We start from the raw sequence: 21,260 nt of genomic DNA, 5'->3' as shown, positions 1-21,260 counted from the left end.
TTTATTTCATTATCTTTGATGTGCCAATTTCATTAAATGCCATAACCTTATACATTTCTGGTGGAAATATGTATAGCTCTGTTAATAATCTATTAAAGACATAACAATTTTTTTACAATGTTCATTCAGATGGAGGGCTCTTTTCATACAATCTAGGAGTGCTGTTTAGACTTGAAAGATGGTCTTATATTGTGGTTTTGTATTGATGGTTATGAAATTTGTTCTGTATTGTGGACAGGAAGTCACTGGTCATTACAAAATATAAAGAGACAGAATGGTTTCTTGTTGTCAAAGGGATCAGACAAGGGTGCATTTTATCTCCCTGTTTGTTTTGTCTGCGTGTAGAACATACCACATAAAAAACTGAGCTAGACTCATGGGAGGTAGGAGTGAAAATTGGTGGAAGAAATAGCAAATAACTTAAGATATGCAGATGACACCACCCTACTGGCAGAAAATAGCACTGATTTGAAATGATTTATTATGAAAGTGAAAGGAGAAAATGCCAAAGCAGGACTGCATTTCAACACCAAGAAGACAAAAATCATGACTACAGAAGAAATACACAACTTTAACATAGACAATGAAGACATAGCCATTAATTCAAATGGAGACCACAGCCAAGAAATCAAGAGAAGGCCGAGACTTGGAAGTACAACAATGGGATAAATAGGAAAGATCAACAAGAGCAAAGATGTGTCATTAGAGACCGAGGCTAAGATCATCCACACCCTCATATTTCCAATTACTATGTAAGGAGGCAAAAGTTAGATAGTGAAGAAGGGTGATGGGGGAAAAAAATGGTTCCATTTGAAATACAATATTGGAGGAAAACTCTATGGATAGCCTGGATTACCAGAAAGATAAGTAAATCAGTCCCAGAGCAAATTAAGATTGAAACATTGCTGGCAAAAATGTCAAAACTTAAGCTGTTCTACTTTGGGACATTATGAGAAGGCAGGATTCTTTGGAAAAGACAATAATGTTAGGAAAAATAGAATGCAGCAGGAAAAGAGGAAGACCAAATATGAGACAGATTGACTCTATAAAAGAAGCCATAGGCATGAGTCACCAGGCGGTGCACAGGGCTGTTGAAGGCAGAACATTGTGGACATCACTCATTCATAGGGTAGCCGGGAGTCAAAGTCCGCTCATCACGTAACAACAAGGAATGCTTTTATTACCTGTATTGTAGTTCTTTTTTTAGTGCTTTTGAACATCATATTTCTGTCAGTGCTGGCCCCTAGTTTGGTACCCTGCCTACCAGCTATATTCCTGTGGAAATGAAAAGCAAATAACGGGAAGCTGAGAGAGTGCAGGAAGCAGCCGTATATGTTGGTGAAGAATGAGCTTGTCTTGCCTTGAAGATATAAAATAACTTGTTAAAGCCTGGATGTTCTGGAAGTGCTGTTAAAACCAAGTGACATTGAAATGAAAGGCCCTGGCCTCATGGGGAATTGGTGGTTGTGAACAAGCAAGCAGATGATTTGCTTCATTAGGTGGCATTTGTTGTGTTGTACTTTACTTTGGACCCCAGAGGATAGAGGGTCGTGGTCATGCCATGGTACCTAAGCATGGATACCTAAGTATAAATACCTCTTGGATACCTCAGTATGGTGGCCACTTTCTTCCTGAAGTTTGATATCAAAATAGTGAATGTTCCCAGACACCAGGGCATTAGGATAAATCCTTTCTAATGCTGACATGCAAAAGACTTGAGAGATAGCTAAATTCAGATACCCAAAGACATTTGATCTTTGTTTTCACTTTTCTCAGGTTCATATTGTGCTGTCCTAGAATCCATCTAAGAATCACTTCAGGCCTGACCAGGTGATGGCACAGTGGATAGCACATCAGCCTGGGATGCTGGGGGCCCAGGTTTGAAACCCCCAACGTTGCCAGCTTGAGCGTAGGATCATAGATATGACCCCTTGGTCACTAGCTTGAGGCCAAAGGTCACTGGCTTGAAGCCCAAGGTCACCGGCTTGAGTCCAAGGTTGCTGGCTTGAGCAGGGGATCACTCACTCTGCAGGAGCCCCCCTGTCAAGGCACATATGATAAAGCAATCAATGAACAACTAAGATGCTGCAGTGAAGAATTAATGCTTCTCATCTCTCTCCCTTCCAGCCAGTCTGTTCCTGTCTGTCTGTCTGTCTCTCACTAAAAAAAAGAAAAGAGTCCAGTGTTCTTTCACATAATAGTAAGTCCTAATCTCACACCAGCCTGGAGTTACTATTGAAAGAAGTTGCCTTTCAAATATGTATTTCCATTTCCCCAGGTATAATTTATGTGAGGGGAGCCACCCAGACTAAGTGTGCTAAGACAGATGCTGAAAAATATAGTTCTCTTTAGTCTTACTGACTAGAGAAGAATCACCTAAGAGCTTGCTATAAATCTGCATTTCTGGAGGTTCTGATTTGGGCTTAGGAATGTATAGTTTTGAAGCCACAAGTGTTTCTGATATAGAACCAGGTAAGGAAACCACCAGAAGATAGGTAGAAGCCTCCCATTCTACTCCAGTCTTGAACACCATTTTGAAAGGTATGACTTAAAGACTTAAAAAAGCAGCAACTCAGGGCAAGTTGAAGGCCTTTGTTTCCAGCAGAGCAAACTCCACAGATCTGTCGTCCATCGCTGTCCATCCGAAGGGCACCTCAAAAATCTCTGACTTCTTAGTTAATGGATTTCCTATTAAACACAGCGTAGGCCCAGTGAAAGAATCAGGGACAGCCCATGTTTCTCAAGTACCTAACGGGTAGTAGGCACTATTCTGACACTGGGGACTCAGTGAACAAGACTGACAAGTTACTCAGCCTCACAGAGGTTATACTCCAATGGAGAGAATCAGGGGAGAAGTAACATGCTAATAAATCAAGAAGATAATTTCTGAGAGTAGTAAGTTCTTTGAAAAAAGTAAAGCAAGGTAATGGAATGAGAAATGATTTCAGAGAGAGGTAACTCCTTTATACAGGGTGGTCAAGAACAACATCATTGCACATTTGCCACATAGCTGCGATGTAGTGGGTGAGAAAGAAATGGTTTATTTGGGACAGATTAGACTGGCATCTCATGAGCAAGAGGGGATTAGGTGGTGAATAACTGTAGTGGCTTTATCTTAAACTGATCTCGGAAACCCTTAAATCTGCTTAAAAAAAAAAGTCACCACTTTCAGCTATATTTTATTTGAGTTCCAGTTTTCTTTTGTTGAACTTTGAAATTTTTTTTATAATTATATGATATATACAAGTTGTCTTCCTTTGCTGAACGTTTTCATAAGTGACCCCAACTGTAAAAGCGTGATTTGAATTGTGTGGGTGGCTTAATGTAAAGCAGTGATAGTGTAGCCATCGTGCAAGTGCTGGATCTGGGGTGTTTTGTTTTCCTTGCTCAGTTTACACCAGCTGTTTCTATCATCAAACCAAGAGCCAGTAATTGCTCTGATTTTGTAAATCTTGAGAGTATCCCTCATCCGACGTTATTATAGGCCAGAGAGAAGAGCTCACTCTTCAGTTTTTATAAAATTGCATTTATGATCATCTACTTCTGTACTCCAACAGAAGAAAAGCTACCCTTCATGTTTGTGTTGTCTAGAGCCTATTTATAAAATTATGTAACTCTGGCTGCTAGGTTATGCTACAGGTATATGGCAGTTGCTGAAATCAACTCATCTTCTAACCCACAGTCCACGACCTGAATCGATGTCTTGATATTTATGTCACTGACATAAAGTATTAAAAAATAATCATCCTTGAATTGTCATCCATGGCCAGGAATTGGAATGGAGAGATCAATAGGGAAGAGCGGGTAGGAGGGGGAAGGTGAGGAGAGGCTCGAGAAGGCCTTACCTTCCTCCTTCCTCCAGCTCCAAGCACCGGAGTTTCATTGTCTCTGGGACCTTGATATTTTAGATACAACTATTTGGAAGTGTCACTTTGATATAACATTTATCAACTTTATAATAGGTTCTAGGAACTCTTCTAAGCCTGTTATAATAGCAGCACGTTTAATTCTCACAGTGGCCCAGTTAGGTAAGGTGCTATCGCTGATGCATTCATTTTGTGCACCTCAGAGTGTTCAAGAAACAGCCACATCGGGTTCTTCATTTAATCCCAAAATTATTTTAAAATGTTAACTATCTATACATATATAAACCATATAAAATATCAAAAACATTATAACATGGTGGTTGACAGCAAGAGCTTTAACTTAGGCGAATCTGAATTTAAGCCCTGAACCATCCATGTGTAATAGTGACTTTGCCTAGGGTCTCTTAGCTGTACTGTAAGTTTTTTTATGTGTATGATGGAGATAATATTTATTTCTTTAGGGTTTTCAAAGTGGTTTAATTAAATAGTAACTACTAATAAGTTATTTTTGGAAAGAAACTATATAACTTTTGGTTCTGATGAAAAGAGACTACATAACTCTTTTTCAGAATTTTGGTTTGAAAGAGGTGAAAAAGTTAAATAATTCCTAGTGATTCTTTTGTACTATGGTTTACAGGACTTTTTTTTTCATTTCACAACTTATTTTTTATTTTTAACATCTAATATTGAAGTTCATTTTATAAAAAATGCTTTGTCATTTAAATTTTCATTAAAATTTTTTTTTCTTACTGTTACATAGTACAGGGGTAGGCAAAAGTAAGTTTACAAGTTGTGAGTATGCAAAACAAGAGTTTATTATTATTATTATCATTTGAGAGAGTGACAAGGAGAGAGAGGCAAGAACATCGAGCTGCTCCTGGGCATGCCCTGACTGGGGAATCCAGACTGGCAACCTCTATGCTCTGGGACAGTGCTCCGATCAGCTGAGCTCTCTGGCCAGCACTTAATTTTTATTGATTTTTAGAGATACAGAGAAAGGAAAAGAGAGGGAATTGCTTCTCATATGTACCCTGATCGGGAATCGAACCTGCAACCTTCTTTTTTGGGTTGATGCTCTTAACTGACTAAACTAACCAACCAGGGCCTTATATTATTATCTATTAATTCTTGTATGCATTATTTTCCTTACAAACAACTGTAAACCTACTTTTGCTCATGCCTGTATAAGGATGTGATTTATAATTGATGGCATTTTAGATTCAGTGAACTATAGTTTTTATGATGCATATCAACAGGCTTTTTTTTCTTTAGGAGGAAGTAAATGTAGTAGTTACACATTCAGACTTCAGTTGTATATAGATTTTATAAAATTTCTGAAACTTTCTTTGTCTCATCTCTTATCTGCAAAACTACATTATCTATTCTACAACATTGTTAGTATAATATATTAAATTATAAAATGTGGGCCCTGGCTGGTTGGCTCAACAGTAGAACATCAGCCCGGTATGTGGAAACCCAGGTTTGATTCCTGGTCAGGGCACACAAGAGAAGTGTCCATCTGTTTTTCTACCCCTCTCCCTCCCCTTCTCTCTCTCTTTCTCTGCAACCCCCCCCCCCCCAGCCATGGCTCAAATGAGCAAGTTGGCCCCAGGAGCTGAGGACAGCTTCATGGCCTCAACTCAGGTGCTAAATTAGCTTGATTGCCGAGCAACGTAGCAGTGGCCCCAGATGGGGAGAATATCAGCCCCAGATGGGAGTTGCTGGGTAGATCCCATTTGGGGTGCATGTGGGAGTCTCTCTCTTTGCCTCCCTGCCTCTCACTTGATTTAATTAATTTAAAAAATTAGAAAGTGTGTATAAATTTTTTTAGCACAGTGTCTGGTGCAGAATTGTTAAATGTTTAATAATAGCTATTATAATCTTTATTTTTACAGTTAATCTGTGAATTAGTAGACCAAGATGCTAGTGTAGGTCTGCCACTAATTAACTTTGGAATCTGTCTCATTTTCCTGTTTTGCAAAGTAATGTTTTGGCTAAGATGACCTTTAAATTCTTTCTGTCTCTAAAATTTTGTAATTTTATTATCTAATTTAGAGTCATAGCATAATGTGACCATAAAATGAATTTCTTTTTTTCTTTCAGTTTGTGGAGACATCCATGGACAATTTTTTGACTTGATGAAGCTCTTTGAAGTTGGGGGATCTCCTGCCAACACTCGCTACCTCTTCTTAGGGGACTATGTTGACAGAGGGTACTTCAGTATCGAAGTAAGTCACATTATTTCCTTTTAGCTGCTCAGTAATGGATCAAGAGTATCTTAGTAAAATAAAGATGGTAAATATCATCTTAAACAAATCCTTAGTCTATAACAGTGGTAGTCAACCTGGTCCCTACCACCCACTAGTGGGCTTTCCAGCTTTCATGGTGGGTGGTAGCAGAGCAACCAAAGTATAAATAAAAAGATAGGCCCTGGCTGGTTGGCTCAGTAGTAGAGCATCGGCCTGGCATGCAGAAGTCCCGGGTTCAATTCCCGGCCAGGGCACACAGGAGAGGCGCCCATCTACTTCTCTACCCCTCCCTCTCTCCTTCCTCTCTGTTTCTCTCTTCCCCTCCCGCAGCCAAGGCTCCATTGGAGCAAAAGATGGCCCGGGCGCTGGGGATGGCTCTGTGGCCTCTGCCCCAGGTGCTAGAATGGCTCTGGTTGCAACAGAGCAACGCCCCAGATGGGCAGAGCATCGCTCCCTGGTGGGCGTGCCGGGTAGATCCCGGTCAGGCGCATGCGGGAGTCTGACTGCCTCCCCTTTTCCAGCTTCAGAAAAATACAAAAAAAAAAAATAGATTGTTTTATAAAGATTTATTCTGCCAAACAGTGAAAATCCGACATAAAGTACTTGGTAAGTAATTATTATTATATGCTTTAACTTGCTGTAACTCTGCTTTATAAATTTTATAAAGTAAAGTTACTTCCCTACTTTATAAATCACTGTTACTGTGGAACCGGTGGGCAGTTAGAAAATTTTACTACTAATAGAGATACAAAAGTGGGCAGTAGGTATAAAAAGGTTGACTACCCCTGGTTTATAACAATGATTTTTAATATATTTAATTCTTGGGATATTTTATATTCTACTTTCAGTTGATTCCTATATGCTTTTTCAATGTGTAGAGATGCCAGGGAAATTGCTAAAAGTAAGATTTTGCCTTTTGTATCTTTTATGTATTTTCTACTTTGCAAAAATTACATATTTGCATTACATAATTGTTTCCTGTCAAGAGAACTAATCAAAGGTGATTAAATAAGCAGGAATGTGTTAATATGGTATGCCTTATAATTATGAGACAATAAGGTATCTTTGTAAGTTGACAGTCAAATACATCTGTATATCTGTCTGTATTTGTGCATGTCTGTGTAAGTAGACTACAGGTGTTGTGTTTTGTCTTTGCCTCCTGTCATCTAACTAGGGTAATTTAACTCATTAATTAAAACAAAACAGATAATCTTTGAGTGGAGGTTCTTCCTCAGCCTCCCATCTGCTTCAGATAAGTAGAAAATAATTTAGTATCAAGACAAGTATCTAGTTTTATTCACATTTGTTTTTCCTGGTGCTTAACATGGTGTCATACATAGAAAGGGCTCATTAAAATTTATTAAAAGAAATGGTGAAATAGGAGTAAGTTTTAAAGACACAGTTTATGCTATAGTAGATGATATTATAAGTGTTTTCAGAAAGAGAGAACTAAAAAGAAAAATAGTTTTTCTAAATTAAAAACAGAACTCAAGGTTGCATAAGTCTCACAGCACCATCAGGTATTTATAATAGCCATAGAAAAGAGACTCTAGGTTTTTAAATTTCCATCATAATTTATTTACTATAGAATAGTTAATACTAAAAGAAAATGTCACTCTTAAACATCTTTGTTTTTAAAACTATCATATTAACCTTATTTTTTTGGTAATTTAATTCACTTCAATTCATTGACTATACACACACATAATATCCACCAGTATATGAATCCTTTCTTTATTTAAGAATCACATATTTATTCATGATGACAAAGGAAGAAGAGCTGGTGTTGGTATATCCAAAAGAAGAAAGTATGTTTTTGGAATTTTTTCTATTTGGTAAATGTGTGTTATCAAGCACATAAAATGTATATGCACTATGATCAGTACTGTAGGGAATTTGAAGAAATATATATCCTTGCTCTCTAGAAAACTAAATCTGTGTAGGAAAATATAACTATAAAAAGCTCTATAGAATCAAAAGCCTAGAACTTCTAGGATTCCATTGTTATTTGAACTGATTATTAAAGCCTTGTGATAAAGGAGGTACAGAAAATAACTGCCATCGGCACCTAGAAAAGTGGGAGAATATTGAGAGTGTGCGCGTGGCTGGAAATGACTGAGTCAAAGAACAAGTAAAATTTAGCTAGGAGAGAAAGTAAAGCAGGAAAGGGATAGGGGAAGAGATTAATAAATCTTATTCATGGGCTAACTTGACCAACTTGGCAGGGAAGTGTGATTTGAGTACAAATTTTTAAAACCTTTGTGTTACATTAGGGTTAGTATCTGCCAAGAGTAAGAAAAGAAAAGAAAAGAAAAAACCCTGAGGGTCATGGTGGTTTGCACAAGATAGAAGTTTATTGCTCTCCAGTAAAAGTCTGCTGATGGGCAGTCATGACAGGCAGAGTGCCGGGGCTCAGACTCTTTCTGCCTTGTTGCTCTGACATGGATGGTTCCATTCCAAAGGTCACCTCATGACCCAGGACCCCAATTTCAGCCATCATGTCCCCACATTCCATTCAGCTAGAAGGAAAAGGTGAAAGAGAAGGGTATTCCTCTCATTTAAGGATGTTTCCCAGAAGTGGCACTGCTACTTCAAGTTGGGTTAGATTTGTTAGGGCCAGAGGTGATTTTACAGAGTAGCCAGGTTTGAGAAAGACTTCAGAGGCAGAAGACAGCCGTGGGAGGTCCGGAGTTCCTGCTGCCTCCCTTAAATTAGGGTTCTGTGGGTATTTAAAAAATCATTTTAGTTAACTCTGAAATTCATCTTATTTATTTAATATTTATATGCTCCTGTGAAAGGTTCTAAAGATGAATAAAATAGGTTTTCTACTTTCCTCGAAGCTCGCCTTCTAAGCAGGGGACAGCCAAAACTATCCTGATGAGGTATTATTTTTATTAGCCAAATGATGGAGTGTGATGGTGGAAATTTCTTTTTAGTATCCTAATATTTATGATTTTAACAAGTTAATTTGTTATCTATCATTTTTACCTAATCAAAATTAATAACAGTTTATTATTAATTTATTATTAAAGTACTAAAATACCTGGTATTTGAGTAACATATGGCACAGGTGGACTTCAACATCTCATCAGTTATAGTTTCGATAATATTTCTTATTCTTACTGGTCTTTGTTTACCTTTTATTTTTTTTACTTGAAGAGTTTGGACTTATGAATCGCTAGCCTCAAACCATTTAACATTTCCTAAACCTCCCCTTAATTAAATTAGACCTTTTATAACTGTGTTGTTTTAAAGTAAAGAAGTTAAGAAGCAGTAATCACTAACTTGTTTCTCAGCACATTTTTTTTAGTGTACAATTGACCTAGATATTTGAACTGTGAAAGTTGTGATATTTTATGTAATATGCACCTTTTAAATTCAAGCAGCAGATCAAAGAATGAAACCAAATGTTGATGACATCAAATGTAGGCATCATAGGACTTTTAAAAGTTCTGAGACGCATATATCAGAGTCCTCATCATCAAAAAGAGCTCTTTAATTAATCTTCAGGAGTCTGAGGTTACAGACTCAGGGACTAGCCACATGCATACAGAAATGACAAAAATGTGATAACCTCCTCTGTAAAAATGATCCGTTTTGATTTAACTGTGACCTTTGAGGGGCTTTGGGATTTCTCAGTGATATTGTCATATTTAAAATAGGACAGACATTTATATAAAATATACTCACTGAGAATACTTTGGGGCTTTTTATTGTGAATTAAGGAAGCCGACATTGTTTGCATGCTGTAAATGCTATTGTTTGAGAGGTATAAATGATTTCATTTTTCCCTTACAGCTTTACAAAGAACATATAAATGTGTTCCTCTTGTGCCTGTGGAAACCTAGGCCCAGGGCAAGTCACACACGTAGTAAATGGCAGTGCTGAAATTGAGTCTCTGCTCTTTCCACTGCACCCCAAACCTTGGCAATGCCTTCACTAAAAGAACTGCACACCCACAAAAAAATGGACACATCAGGAATGCAGAAACGGATGTACATTCTCACATTCACTCACACATGTGCAAACATGCACGCACAGCCCTCTCCCCACCGGTATGTTCTGAAGGTCACAGCATTCAACATAAAACATTTCCTTTGAGTACAATGCTGTTGGTTTAAGAAAAATCCTACACTGGAAGCTCAGTTTTTCAGTGTGCACTATCCTAACAGGACAGGCTTCAAAAAGTGCTTTCTTCATCTGAATAATTCAGGGCACCACAGCAGGTATTCTCCTTTGGCTCTCCTCCGAGCAAAGACGAGAACTCAAGTTTAATTTTTACCAAATCAGCTTTGAAGGGTGGGTTTGGATTTCATGCAGTTTCTGCCAGGTAGCATTTACAGGCACGAGGTAATGTGTTCTGGGCAGTGCATAGAGCTCATTTCATGGACTCAGTCCCTGCCTCTACCCCCATCTTCTCTTCTTGCCAAGATCAGAAGCCATTACCCACAGTTAGCCCAAATAAAACAAGCAAGCTTTTGAGTAGTGATGAAAGAAGTAATTTTGTTTTGGGTAATAATTTGTCTCGCACCAAATATCATCCTCTTTCTAATGATTGCATTATGCTACCTAAAGTCTTTGATGGAGCAGATGTGTATACATAGGTCCGTGTCTGACTGTGTTTTTCTGGGAAGGCAGGGAAAAACAGAATCCCAAACAGGCACGCACAGCTGTTTCCTTCTATTCACTTCCTTGGGCTCCCTTTCCAGCCATTGCGCCTGACATCGCCCTGAGCCTAGCAACAAGCCACCCGCACACCCCTGCTGTACTTATATCCAGATCTCAGCCCAGACCTCAAACACGTTTAAGCACGAAGAGTTGTGTTTATTAGCTGTGAACTCATAGACTAGAATGAACCATGTCAAGTCAAGCAATGTTCCATGCTTCTGCCTGAGAATGACAAGCAAACGGTACAGCAAGCAGTGTCAGGTGGCAGGGTGATGCCACAGACACGAGGAAGAGAGTGTCTGTATGTCTCCCTGCAGCTGACCCTCTATATAGCCCACTGCTGTGCCCCGGCTGCTTCTCTGCGTGCTCATCAGACCTGGCAGATTATGTCTTGCAGGAGCTGCATTTGACATTGCCAGAGTTTAGATCTTTTCCCAACTAGTGCACATCCTTCACTTAATTGTCTTATGCCTGAGAAACGGCATTTTTGATTGGAATGTGTCATAGCACATAGTTACTTTAGAGAGCTAATTGGTGTATAATTTGAAGCCAAATATATAAATTTTTTTACTTGTTTGCTTCCTCTTTAGGGGACTATATTCTTTAGTCCCCTATGCAAGTTTTCAAGAATGCTCCTCATGAAAAGGTATGAAATGCTGAATAAATCATTGCTCTGCTATTATCAATGAGCCAGTTGAACAAGAAAAAAAATATCCTTAGCTTCAGAGAGAAAGACAGAGCAATTATATAGAAGAAGACTGTCTTTATGATGAGAATTGATAAAAAGGTAGAGAATGCTCAATGTCTCTTTTGAGTTAACCCAAACTTATTTAAAATTGGAAATATTTGTTTGTTTCGAGGAAGACAGGACAGTCAAGGTCCAGTTGAAAGTGATTAGTGCAGCTACTTTACATCTCACACTGTAATAAGGCCAGCGTCACTTGCCTCTTGGTTTCCACCTTCACCATTTAATTCAGTGAAAATTTTACTCAGATTAGCCATCTGATACCATGGAGTAGGTGAAAATATATAAGTATTTAGCTGGTTTATATTTCATTGCTTATTGATTGTGATAATTTTTTTACAAGACTTTTCTTTTTAAAAATAATATCAGGTTATGATTTTGTTGAAGATCTTCGGCACTGCAAAAGTTAGAACTTTAGATGGCAGAGCAGTTGCCAGCAAGACCGTGTTGTGCTTGGCAGTCCTCTCGCAGCAGATGCTGGGTGAAGGCTGGCGGGCTCCCTCTCCGGTCCGCCCTGCCCTGTCATTACCGTGCCACTTCTTCCATGTTGGCTGCATCTGTGCTTTTAGTCAGTGTTTGGGAAGATATTATATTCCTGCCACAGGGGGGAAGGAAATAAAATGTGAAAACAGGATTCTTATTTTTAGGGTCTTTTGAGCCAAGAACTTGCAAATTGCGTTTCTTTCCTTCCTTCCCTCCTTCCATCTTCCTTCCTTCCTCTTTACCTCCTTTCCCCTTTCTCTTTTCTTCCTTTATTCCCTCCCAACATCCCTCCCTGTCTCCCTTCCTCTTTTTCTGTTTTCTTTGTTATATCTTCCTTCTCATTTACAGATTTACAGAAAAAGGAGCTAATATTTCCTAAACTCCTATTTCACATCCATTAAATAATAAGGGACATTTACTGTGAATTGAATTTTTTAAAAAGTTAATAAGTATGATAGAGTACTATAGAATATTGTTGTATCACTCTTTGAGGTTTCAGTTATGAAAGAAGTACAGTAGTTAAGACTAGAGGTGACAAAACCACGTGCTAATGTCAAAACAGGATCTGTAACCGACAGCAAAAAAGAATATATGGGTTCTAGAATGTGTTTCCTTTAATAATATTGGAGCATGGTTAAAAATTGTATTTTAGATTTTAGTTGGGGAGATAATAGCTTTGTTTTAAAATAAATTGTTACTGGCAAAGCTAAATAGTTTGGTATTGTGGTTACATTTCCAAAAGAACATTGATGGGGGTGCAGGAAGTACAAAGGAGCCTCTGTGTGCTGAAATGTGACTGGGCTTAGGTGGCAGTTTCATGGGGGTGTACATATATAAACATTTAGTTGTACATTGAAAATATGTGCTCTTTGTTGTATATAAGTTATACTTTTGTAAAACAAAAAATGAAGAAAACCTTTCTAAAAAGTAACTACAGTATAGCCAAAATATGTTTTTCTCCAATATAGAAATAGCAAACGTTAAATATAGCAATTTCAACAAGTAAGTACAATTTTTAAAGACTTTATATGACCATTAAACCTCAAAAGTTAAAACCAATTTGTAAGTGTGTATATATTTATATGTGTGCGTATGTATGTAAGGTACAGCCTTGTACACTTTAAATTGGAAATAGTTCTCTTATTGACATTGATAATCATTTATAAATATCTTCTCTGAAATGTGAGATGAGCTTGAGTAATAAAAACCTTTTATGAATATGGAAGTGTACCTATAAAACCTGATACGTAGTAATCAGAGACTCATTGAGCCACATTACTACCGAATGAGATAACAGGGAACTTTTACAACAGATCCTGATGCTTCAAGGGTCACTTGGATAAGCCACTTGGTCACCTTCTCAGAAATAGTAATATCATTTTTCATATGAACTTTAGCTAATAACTATAATCAGGAAAAGGGTAACTAGAAAATTAAGGACATATAATTTGATGTCAACCCCTTATTTTTGTGTACTTTAATTACAGTTACATAGTTGGGGACAATATCTTGCCTGAGAATCACAGTAGTACATACTTTTCCTGATAATCAGTATTTTTTTCCAAAACTTGAGCTGTATATTCAAACCTAGTTACTTTCACTCATTTAATAAATTGTCCGACATGATTATTCTTCACAGGTAGCACAACAAATGAATTACCAGTCACTTTTTCCTTTGGACATTATCTAGCATGTTTACTATAGGTTGGAAAGCTCTTCATTAAAATGTAAATATTATGTGTATTTTGGTTTCAGATTTTGGTAACCAGAATCATACTTGTCTCAATATTTTTGTGGTTCTTGTCTCAATGTTTTTGTGGTTCTATATCTTCTTAACTTCACTTTTAGAACATAAACTTAGTGAGAATTAAAAAAGCATATTTGTTTTCAAAGACTAGTTTTCTGTTCCTTGTGGGTTCTTAATGAATGTCAGTTGAAGGTTGAAATTGATTATGTATTTTAGAACCCAGAATTTTAATGCACACTAAGAATATAGTATCATTGTGAGTTTACTCCAAATCTGCTTAATTCATAGTTGGCCCTAATTTTTATACTCCCTGAAATACTCAAGTAACTAAATTTGAGCATTTTGAGGTATATGAAATGTTTCCTCAAACTATTACCAGCATCTATATATATATATTGTATAAACAGCATATGTATATTATATATTTATATATAAAAACTTAAGGCTTTCTATATCAAGGCACTGAAATAAGAGACAATGTAATGGAGGTGAAGAAGGCTAGTGAAAGAGGGAACATACAGAAAATGCAAACACTACCTGGTCAGCCTGAGCTTTCAAATTCTGTCTTGTCTTTCCTTTCCCTTTTTTCTGTTTGTACCTGACTTAAAATAATACTATAATAATAATTAGCTTTATAGGGAGGTGCCTTTATTTTATTTATTATTCCCATTTCTTGTCATACTTTTACATCAATATATATTCATTTTTTAGTATATTTTCTTTCAGGCTTCTTCCAGTGGATTGTGTGCAGTCCAGGGTTTTCTTGTAATATATAGATAGATCCTCAGTGACTGTATATATATTTTATGTATACGTAAACCTTGGCTTTGTACCAAAGTAATGTTTCCTGCTTGATTTTCAATATCTTCCATAATAAGGTCTAGCTTTGGGGAGACATTTGGTCACAGTAGCATATTAGATTGATGTCTCCCTGATGTGTCAGCAATGAGATGCTTAAGTATAATGATACAGTATTTATTTTTATATTCTTATTTTTTTCTCAGTGTGTGCTGTATTTGTGGGCCTTGAAAATTCTTTACCCCAAAACACTGTTTTTACTCCGTGGAAATCATGAATGTAGACATCTAACAGAATATTTCACATTTAAACAGGAATGTAAGTATATTTTTCAAGTCTTCTCCTTTAACACATAAGTGCTAAATAATCACTATAAGCCATATTAAGAGCACATTAAAATATGATCTATTGCTTCAAAGTCAAAGACTTTTTTAAAAAATACTATTTTAGGCCCTGGCCGGTTCGCTCAGTGGTAGAGCGTCGGCCTGGCGTGCAGAAGTCCTGGGTTCGATTCCCGGCCAGGGCACACAGGAGAAGCGCCCATTTGCTTCTCAACCCCTCCCCCTCTCCTTCCTCTCTGTCTCTCTCTTTCCCTCCCGCAGCGAGGCTCCATTGGAGCAAAGATGGCCTGGGCGCTGGGGATGGCTCCTTGGCCTCTGCCCCAGGCGCTAGAGTGGCTCTGGTGGCAACAGAGCGATGCCCCCGGAGGAGCAGAGCGTCGCCCCCTGGTGGGTGTGCTGGGTGGATCCCGGTCGGGCGCATGCGGGAGTCTGTCTGTCTCTCCCCGTTTCCAGCTTCAGAAAAAGAAAAGAAAAAAAAACACCTCACTATTTTATGTCATTTTATACTTCTTTCCAAGCATGGATAGTTAGAATTTAGAATTTCATTTAAATTATAAATATTCTATAAAGTGATCTAAAACTTTGAGTTAATATTTGATGTAATTTATCTTAAGAAATATTAATTAGATGATCTTTTTAGAATAGCCAGAATGCTACTATTTGGGATAATAATCCCCCCCTTTCATCTCATCTGATACTCAAGAAAATCAAATGGAGGGCAGATTCAATCCTGTTCGCAGCACTCTGACTAGCCTCTAGTGGATTTTACAAAATTAATGATAACTTCTTCCTATAGACATAAATACTAGGAGTGAGGAACACTTCATGTATATTTTATGAACTCTTCCTCTCAATATTTTCTGTAGTTCAATGAAACTAAAATTGTCATTTTCCTATATTCAATAGAGCATGGTAATTTCTCTTAAACATTACATAAAAGTCAGTAAGAGAAAAACATTATATACAGTGATACAGAAACAACTTTAGAAAATTTCTTGACTTCTGGTGTTCTATAAGATTATTTAGAGAAATTGGCCAGCTTTCTGGCCAGCTTTCTGTTGGTCTCCTAGTTGTTGGAATATCTGTTTTGAGATACATCTACAGATAAATAGTAAGGATGTCGTCTCTGCTATATATAAAATTACTAACAACTGAAAAATATGAATGAACAAGAAAATAAATAACAGTAGATAGAAAGTTTAATACATATATAACTCCTTAACAGGTCTAATTTAATCATGTTTTGGAACTTTCCAGAGTGTAGTTCTGTGCTAAAAATATGATTCTGTCAAGAAAACATTTTTTAAAAAACTTTCAATGAATGATTCTAGCAATGAAATCATTTTTTTTTAAATCATGTTTTACAAGGTAAAATAAAGTATTCAGAGCGTATCTATGACGCCTGCATGGACGCCTTTGACTGCCTGCCCCTGGCCGCCCTGATGAACCAGCAGTTCCTGTGTGTGCACGGTGGTCTGTCCCCAGAGATCAACACTCTAGATGATATCAGAAAAGTAAGTCTGGGAGTTTCCAAGTCTGGACATCCTGAGTGCTTCAGTAATAAAGAGAAGACACTTTCCTGCCTTGATCACTAACTTTATCCTTTTGAACTAACATGAATTAAAGTGGTTGTGAATCTTTTTTTGTATTAATTTTTCTCTAAAGAGAAAGATATATTTATACTTGGAAGAGTTTTTATCTCTAGAATGTCATTTACCATTTGACATGTGTCATTCGAAATGTAAAATACTTGATTGCTAAAAAAAAAACAAAAAAAAAAAAACAAAAAAAAAATGCACCATATCATTTCCCGTTGGTTTGCTTCCAACAGAATTCATTGTATCATCATGGCATATTATAGTTAGAAAATGTTGTTTTGCTCTTGGGAAAATACCACAACTTGACCTTTAAAATGTGTTCATATTATTATTTTTAAAAATCTATTTGTTACAGCTTTAAAACTTTAAAGTAACAAGGGCAGTGAGAATATTCTATTGATTATATTGAGTGTCTAGGTAAAAAAACAGTTGAATTTTAACATTGGCTACTAATTTTAACATTGGCTGTTCCTGTTGTTTTAGCTGACAAAAAGATGAGTTAGACTGAATGTGGATATATGTTTTATATGAGAAAATGTAATAATATGGGACAGTTTTATGTAATGGAAGAAGCAATATTTTATTTCTTTGATTATGCTCAATATTCTTTTAAAAGTTCATTGGTTTTAAAAGAGAAACTATATTTAGGGAAGTAAAACATTCCAATTTTACCTTAATCCTCTGTCATTAAGGTTCCAGTCTTCAAGTATAAAAATATTATATTTCCTTTCCTTTTAAAAAGAAAATGGATGACTTTTATTTTTTTTAAGATCAAACAAAAGTATCAATACATTAAATAAACCTTTGTTTTCCGCTCTGTGTGTTTGTGTCCTTTTTGAAGGCACCACTACACATGTGCTTCTGTGTTCTGTAACACACAGAGCATTGTTATTGCTGTGTATTTAATGTACTACAGAGACAGGACACTGCCATGAGGTCATGGAGTTCAAGAGAATGCTTCACTGTCTGCGTGAATGTAACCAATTTATTCTTCTATAGTTCGATGAACTCTTGAGATAAATAACTAAACTACTTCTCATAAATTAAGTAGACTTTTAAAATATCACCGACTGGCATATTTCAGATATTATGTTCAATTTCCATATATGTCATATAAAGCTCTAGACTTAAGCCATAAAATGGTGTTGAAGTTTGCATCTTTCTATATCTCAGTAACAGTTTCCACCACACTTTATTTAATGAATTTTTTAGCTATTTATTCTTACTGTAGATAATTTTAATTTTAGGAAGCACTTTGTAAGTTTTCCAAAATAATTCTGTATTCGGGTTGCCTTACCAACACCTTCAGCTAGGGATGACATTAATCAAAAAGTCTCCCCTCCTCTGCTCTTCTACCTCTAATAAGTTCTTGTTTCTCAGAAAGAAATTCTGTATTTTTGTGGACAAGTATTTTCTAGGATGAATTGTTCCAAAGACCTAAGTTATTTAAATCTCTGAAACAAGTCTAAGTTTGCAGTACATATTTTATGGATAACATAATGGTTGAAATAGAGTATAGTCTTGAAGTTTTTCGTTTGGTGTTGAAAATGTGAAATATTGCTTAGTTCTTTTTAATATCAGTAAAAAATGGTGTGTAGCAAAACCGTGATTTACATCATCTTTTGTGTCTCAGGGGAAAAAAAATAATTTGATTGGCTATCAGCCTTATCTATTCACCTGTCCACCTATCCCTGTGGGTTTTTTTTAATGGTTATTAAAGTATTGATTATGAAGAATATCAATGCCTAATGGGTTTTAATAGATGTTTTAAGCATTTCTTTTCAAGAGAGTATAATATCTGTTGACTTTACTAAATATCATTTAATTGCAGTTAAATCAGGATGACTAAAGAAAAGCGACCTAGGTGAAATGTCATTTTCAGTTGTAGTATTCATACCTTCTAAATGCACCGTTTAAAATTGAAATATGACTTTGGTAGACATTTAGAGCTGGAAAAAGAATTTCATATGAGGGTTTCAGGTAAAACTATCAAGCTTAGAACTGTGAGCTGCAGAATAAATCAGCTAATTTTGGGTTTATTTTACTGCTTATTATTACTCTTGGTTTGTAACCAGTAAGATAAACCAGGATATTCTTGTATTTTAATTAAACACCTAGATAGGCCCTAATGAGTGCATATCCAAAATGTCAAGTAGCCAGCGCTCCCCTTAAAATGAAAGCCGTCTCTTCTCAAAATCCTATTGTTCAGTATACACACCATAAGTTGTTCTCATCCAGATTTCTAAATCACAGTTTAATAGAAGTAGTAATAGAAATTTCCCCAAAGATACAATACAATAAAAGCTCCTACTTAAGAAATGATACACAGACAGAGTCACATCAACTAACAATGACTAGAACACTTGGATAGATGAAGTTGGGGGGAACAGAGAAAGATAAAAAGGGGAAAAGGAGAAAGGGGGAAAAGGGAGTAATGAGTTAGGAATTAAAGGAGAAGGTAAAGGGTGAGATAATAAATGAGCTCGTCAAGAGGAAGAAGGAAGAAAAATGGGAGAAAGAGATGAAGAATAGAATGGGGAGGAACCAAGGAGGAAGGGAGCTGACAGGAAGAGAAGGGCCGACGGCAGCTCACTGTCTGTGCTTGGGGGGAGGACGTGGGATATCGCACAATTCTGGTTTCTTCTATTTCCTGAATCGTAAGATTCCAAAGATGAGTATTTTGCTCTCTGTCTTCTATTTTTCTTAGTTAGACCGATTCAAAGAACCACCTGCTTATGGACCTATGTGTGACATCCTCTGGTCAGACCCCCTGGAGGACTTCGGCAATGAGAAGACTCAGGAACACTTCACTCACAACACAGTCAGGGGATGCTCGTACTTCTACAGGTGAGAGTGGACCACCCGCCCTCCAGAGCACGTTAGGTTCATCAGTTTTGTAATTGGTCAGTCCATGTGTTTGACTTATTTATGATGTGTCTGTAACTTCTCTAGGAAACAAGTATAGATGAAAGGTTCATTTCAAAAGCCTGGTTTGAATGAGGTCTTAGTACTTGCAAAGTGAAAATGTAAATAAATATATCTATATAAGTATATAGATATCTGTGAAGAATAGAAGAGGCATAAGAGGCATGTGGTATCAGGGTGGTGAAGTAGCTGAAGAAGATAGTAAGTAGGATTTAGTAGAAAATGTGTTTTGTTTTAAGAACTGGAGGAAAAAATCCAATGCTAACCTTGAATTTCTTCATTTAATTATGTAATAACTTTAAATTTTCACCAGTTTTTATAACAAATCAGAGAAACAAATTTAAATTGCTTAATTAAATTATATTCAAGGTATTCTTAAGTTTTCTTAACTTTATCAGAGTTCTGGATAAATTAAAATTAGCAGAAATATAGTATATAGGTACCATAGTAAATTTACTGTTAGTGTGTTTTGGCAAGCCACATTGAAAAAAATTTATAGCAATTTTTATATTTTCATATTTGCCAGTGTATGGGGATTTGCCTGTCCCATAACATTTCAGAGCAGAGATCAACAACACAGTGGGTTTTTGCACATCTTTGTGATTTTCCCAACATTGCGTGTCAGTTTTAGCCTACTGCATTTGATTACCCTCAGTTTCATTAAGTTCCCTTATTATCAGATATACAGTTTATGTGAAAGGGGAAAAGAGGTCAGGGAGTTGAGAATTTTAAATTCTAGAAGAAATTAAAAAAAAAAAACACTTAAGAACCAAAACGGATTCTCACTGAAGTTGATGCTCAATTCCTGCCCTGGCAGCTAAACAAATAGCAAGGCTGGAAGAATTCTGTCATATGTGTTAAGCCACATCTCCCTTCTGTCTCTGGAGTAAGCAGAGAGCATCCTTCTACATATCACAGATTAGTTTAGTCAGTGGTAGAACATTTTGTTTCATATATATTAAGTTTTCCTTGTGGGAAAAATATAGTTTGCTTTTATTCATCTGTTGATGTGATTGGGAAACTGAAGTTTGTGAACAGAAAGTCTTGTACACTGTAAAGGAGCAATCAACTAATAGTTTTTGATAGACATAGTAATAAAGAGGTTCTTTCCAACCCTATTTAGCAGAAAGTTTACAATTCATTTCTTTGGTTTGGAAAGTTAGGCATCAAAGGCATCAAGTCTAATGAGTCTATTTTGGCTGAAATGAAGTAGCATAGCATAGTGTTTCTGAGAAGCCTGAGGTTTCTTTTCAGTAATTAATTTGGGAGTAAAGTTTTATTAAAGATGTTCAGCCTGACCTGTGGTGGCGCAGTGGATAAAGCGTCAACCTGGAAATGCTGAGGTTGCTGGTTCGAAACCCTGGGCTTGCCTGGTCAAGGCACATATGGGAGTTGATGCTTCCAGCTCCTACCCCCTTCTCTCCCTCTGTCTCTCCTCTCTCCCTCTCTCTCTCTCCCTCTCCTTGCTAAAATGAATAAATTAAAAAAAAAATCTTATTAAAGATGTTCAAATTTTTTAGAGAAAAGGTAAGAATTGTTGAAATATATCTAAGCCAAGTGTTTAGTTTTTCAAATCTGGTGTTGAATCCCTAAGTATACTGTATTTAAATTACCTATTTGAAACCACTGAGTTGTGCTTCAATAATATGATATCAAATAAAAATCTAAGCCTCTTAATTTTAATATTAAGCCATATTACATTAACCTTTCTTTCATTCTTCGCTTTCTGAATCATTTTTCAAATAAATCATACTCTAAATTAAGTCATCCTGAACTTACATAAAGTTATGATATTTTTGTTTTTGTAAATACAGACACAGATATGTTTACATCAGAGATA

At 36.5% G+C, this 21,260-nt stretch overlaps 1 protein-coding gene across 2 annotated transcripts in view; it reads left to right on the top strand.

The window, feature by feature from the left end:
- The window catches only part of PPP3CA (protein phosphatase 3 catalytic subunit alpha), a 328,201-nt gene that overhangs the window by 236,562 nt on the left and 70,379 nt on the right, over positions 1-21,260 (top strand). For both annotated transcript variants that reach the window (XM_066384438.1, XM_066384437.1), the window contains exons 3-6: positions 5,970-6,094; positions 14,763-14,874; positions 16,266-16,411; positions 19,203-19,342. In XM_066384438.1, the coding sequence (XP_066240535.1) occupies positions 5,970-6,094; positions 14,763-14,874; positions 16,266-16,411; positions 19,203-19,342 (523 nt within the window). The remainder of the gene's footprint in view (positions 1-5,969; positions 6,095-14,762; positions 14,875-16,265; positions 16,412-19,202; positions 19,343-21,260) is intronic.

Source organism: Saccopteryx leptura, chromosome 5 (genome assembly GCF_036850995.1).
Source record: "Saccopteryx leptura isolate mSacLep1 chromosome 5, mSacLep1_pri_phased_curated, whole genome shotgun sequence".
Taxonomy (NCBI): Eukaryota; Metazoa; Chordata; class Mammalia; order Chiroptera; family Emballonuridae; genus Saccopteryx; species Saccopteryx leptura.
This window is presented reverse-complemented; position numbering and strand designations above follow the sequence as displayed.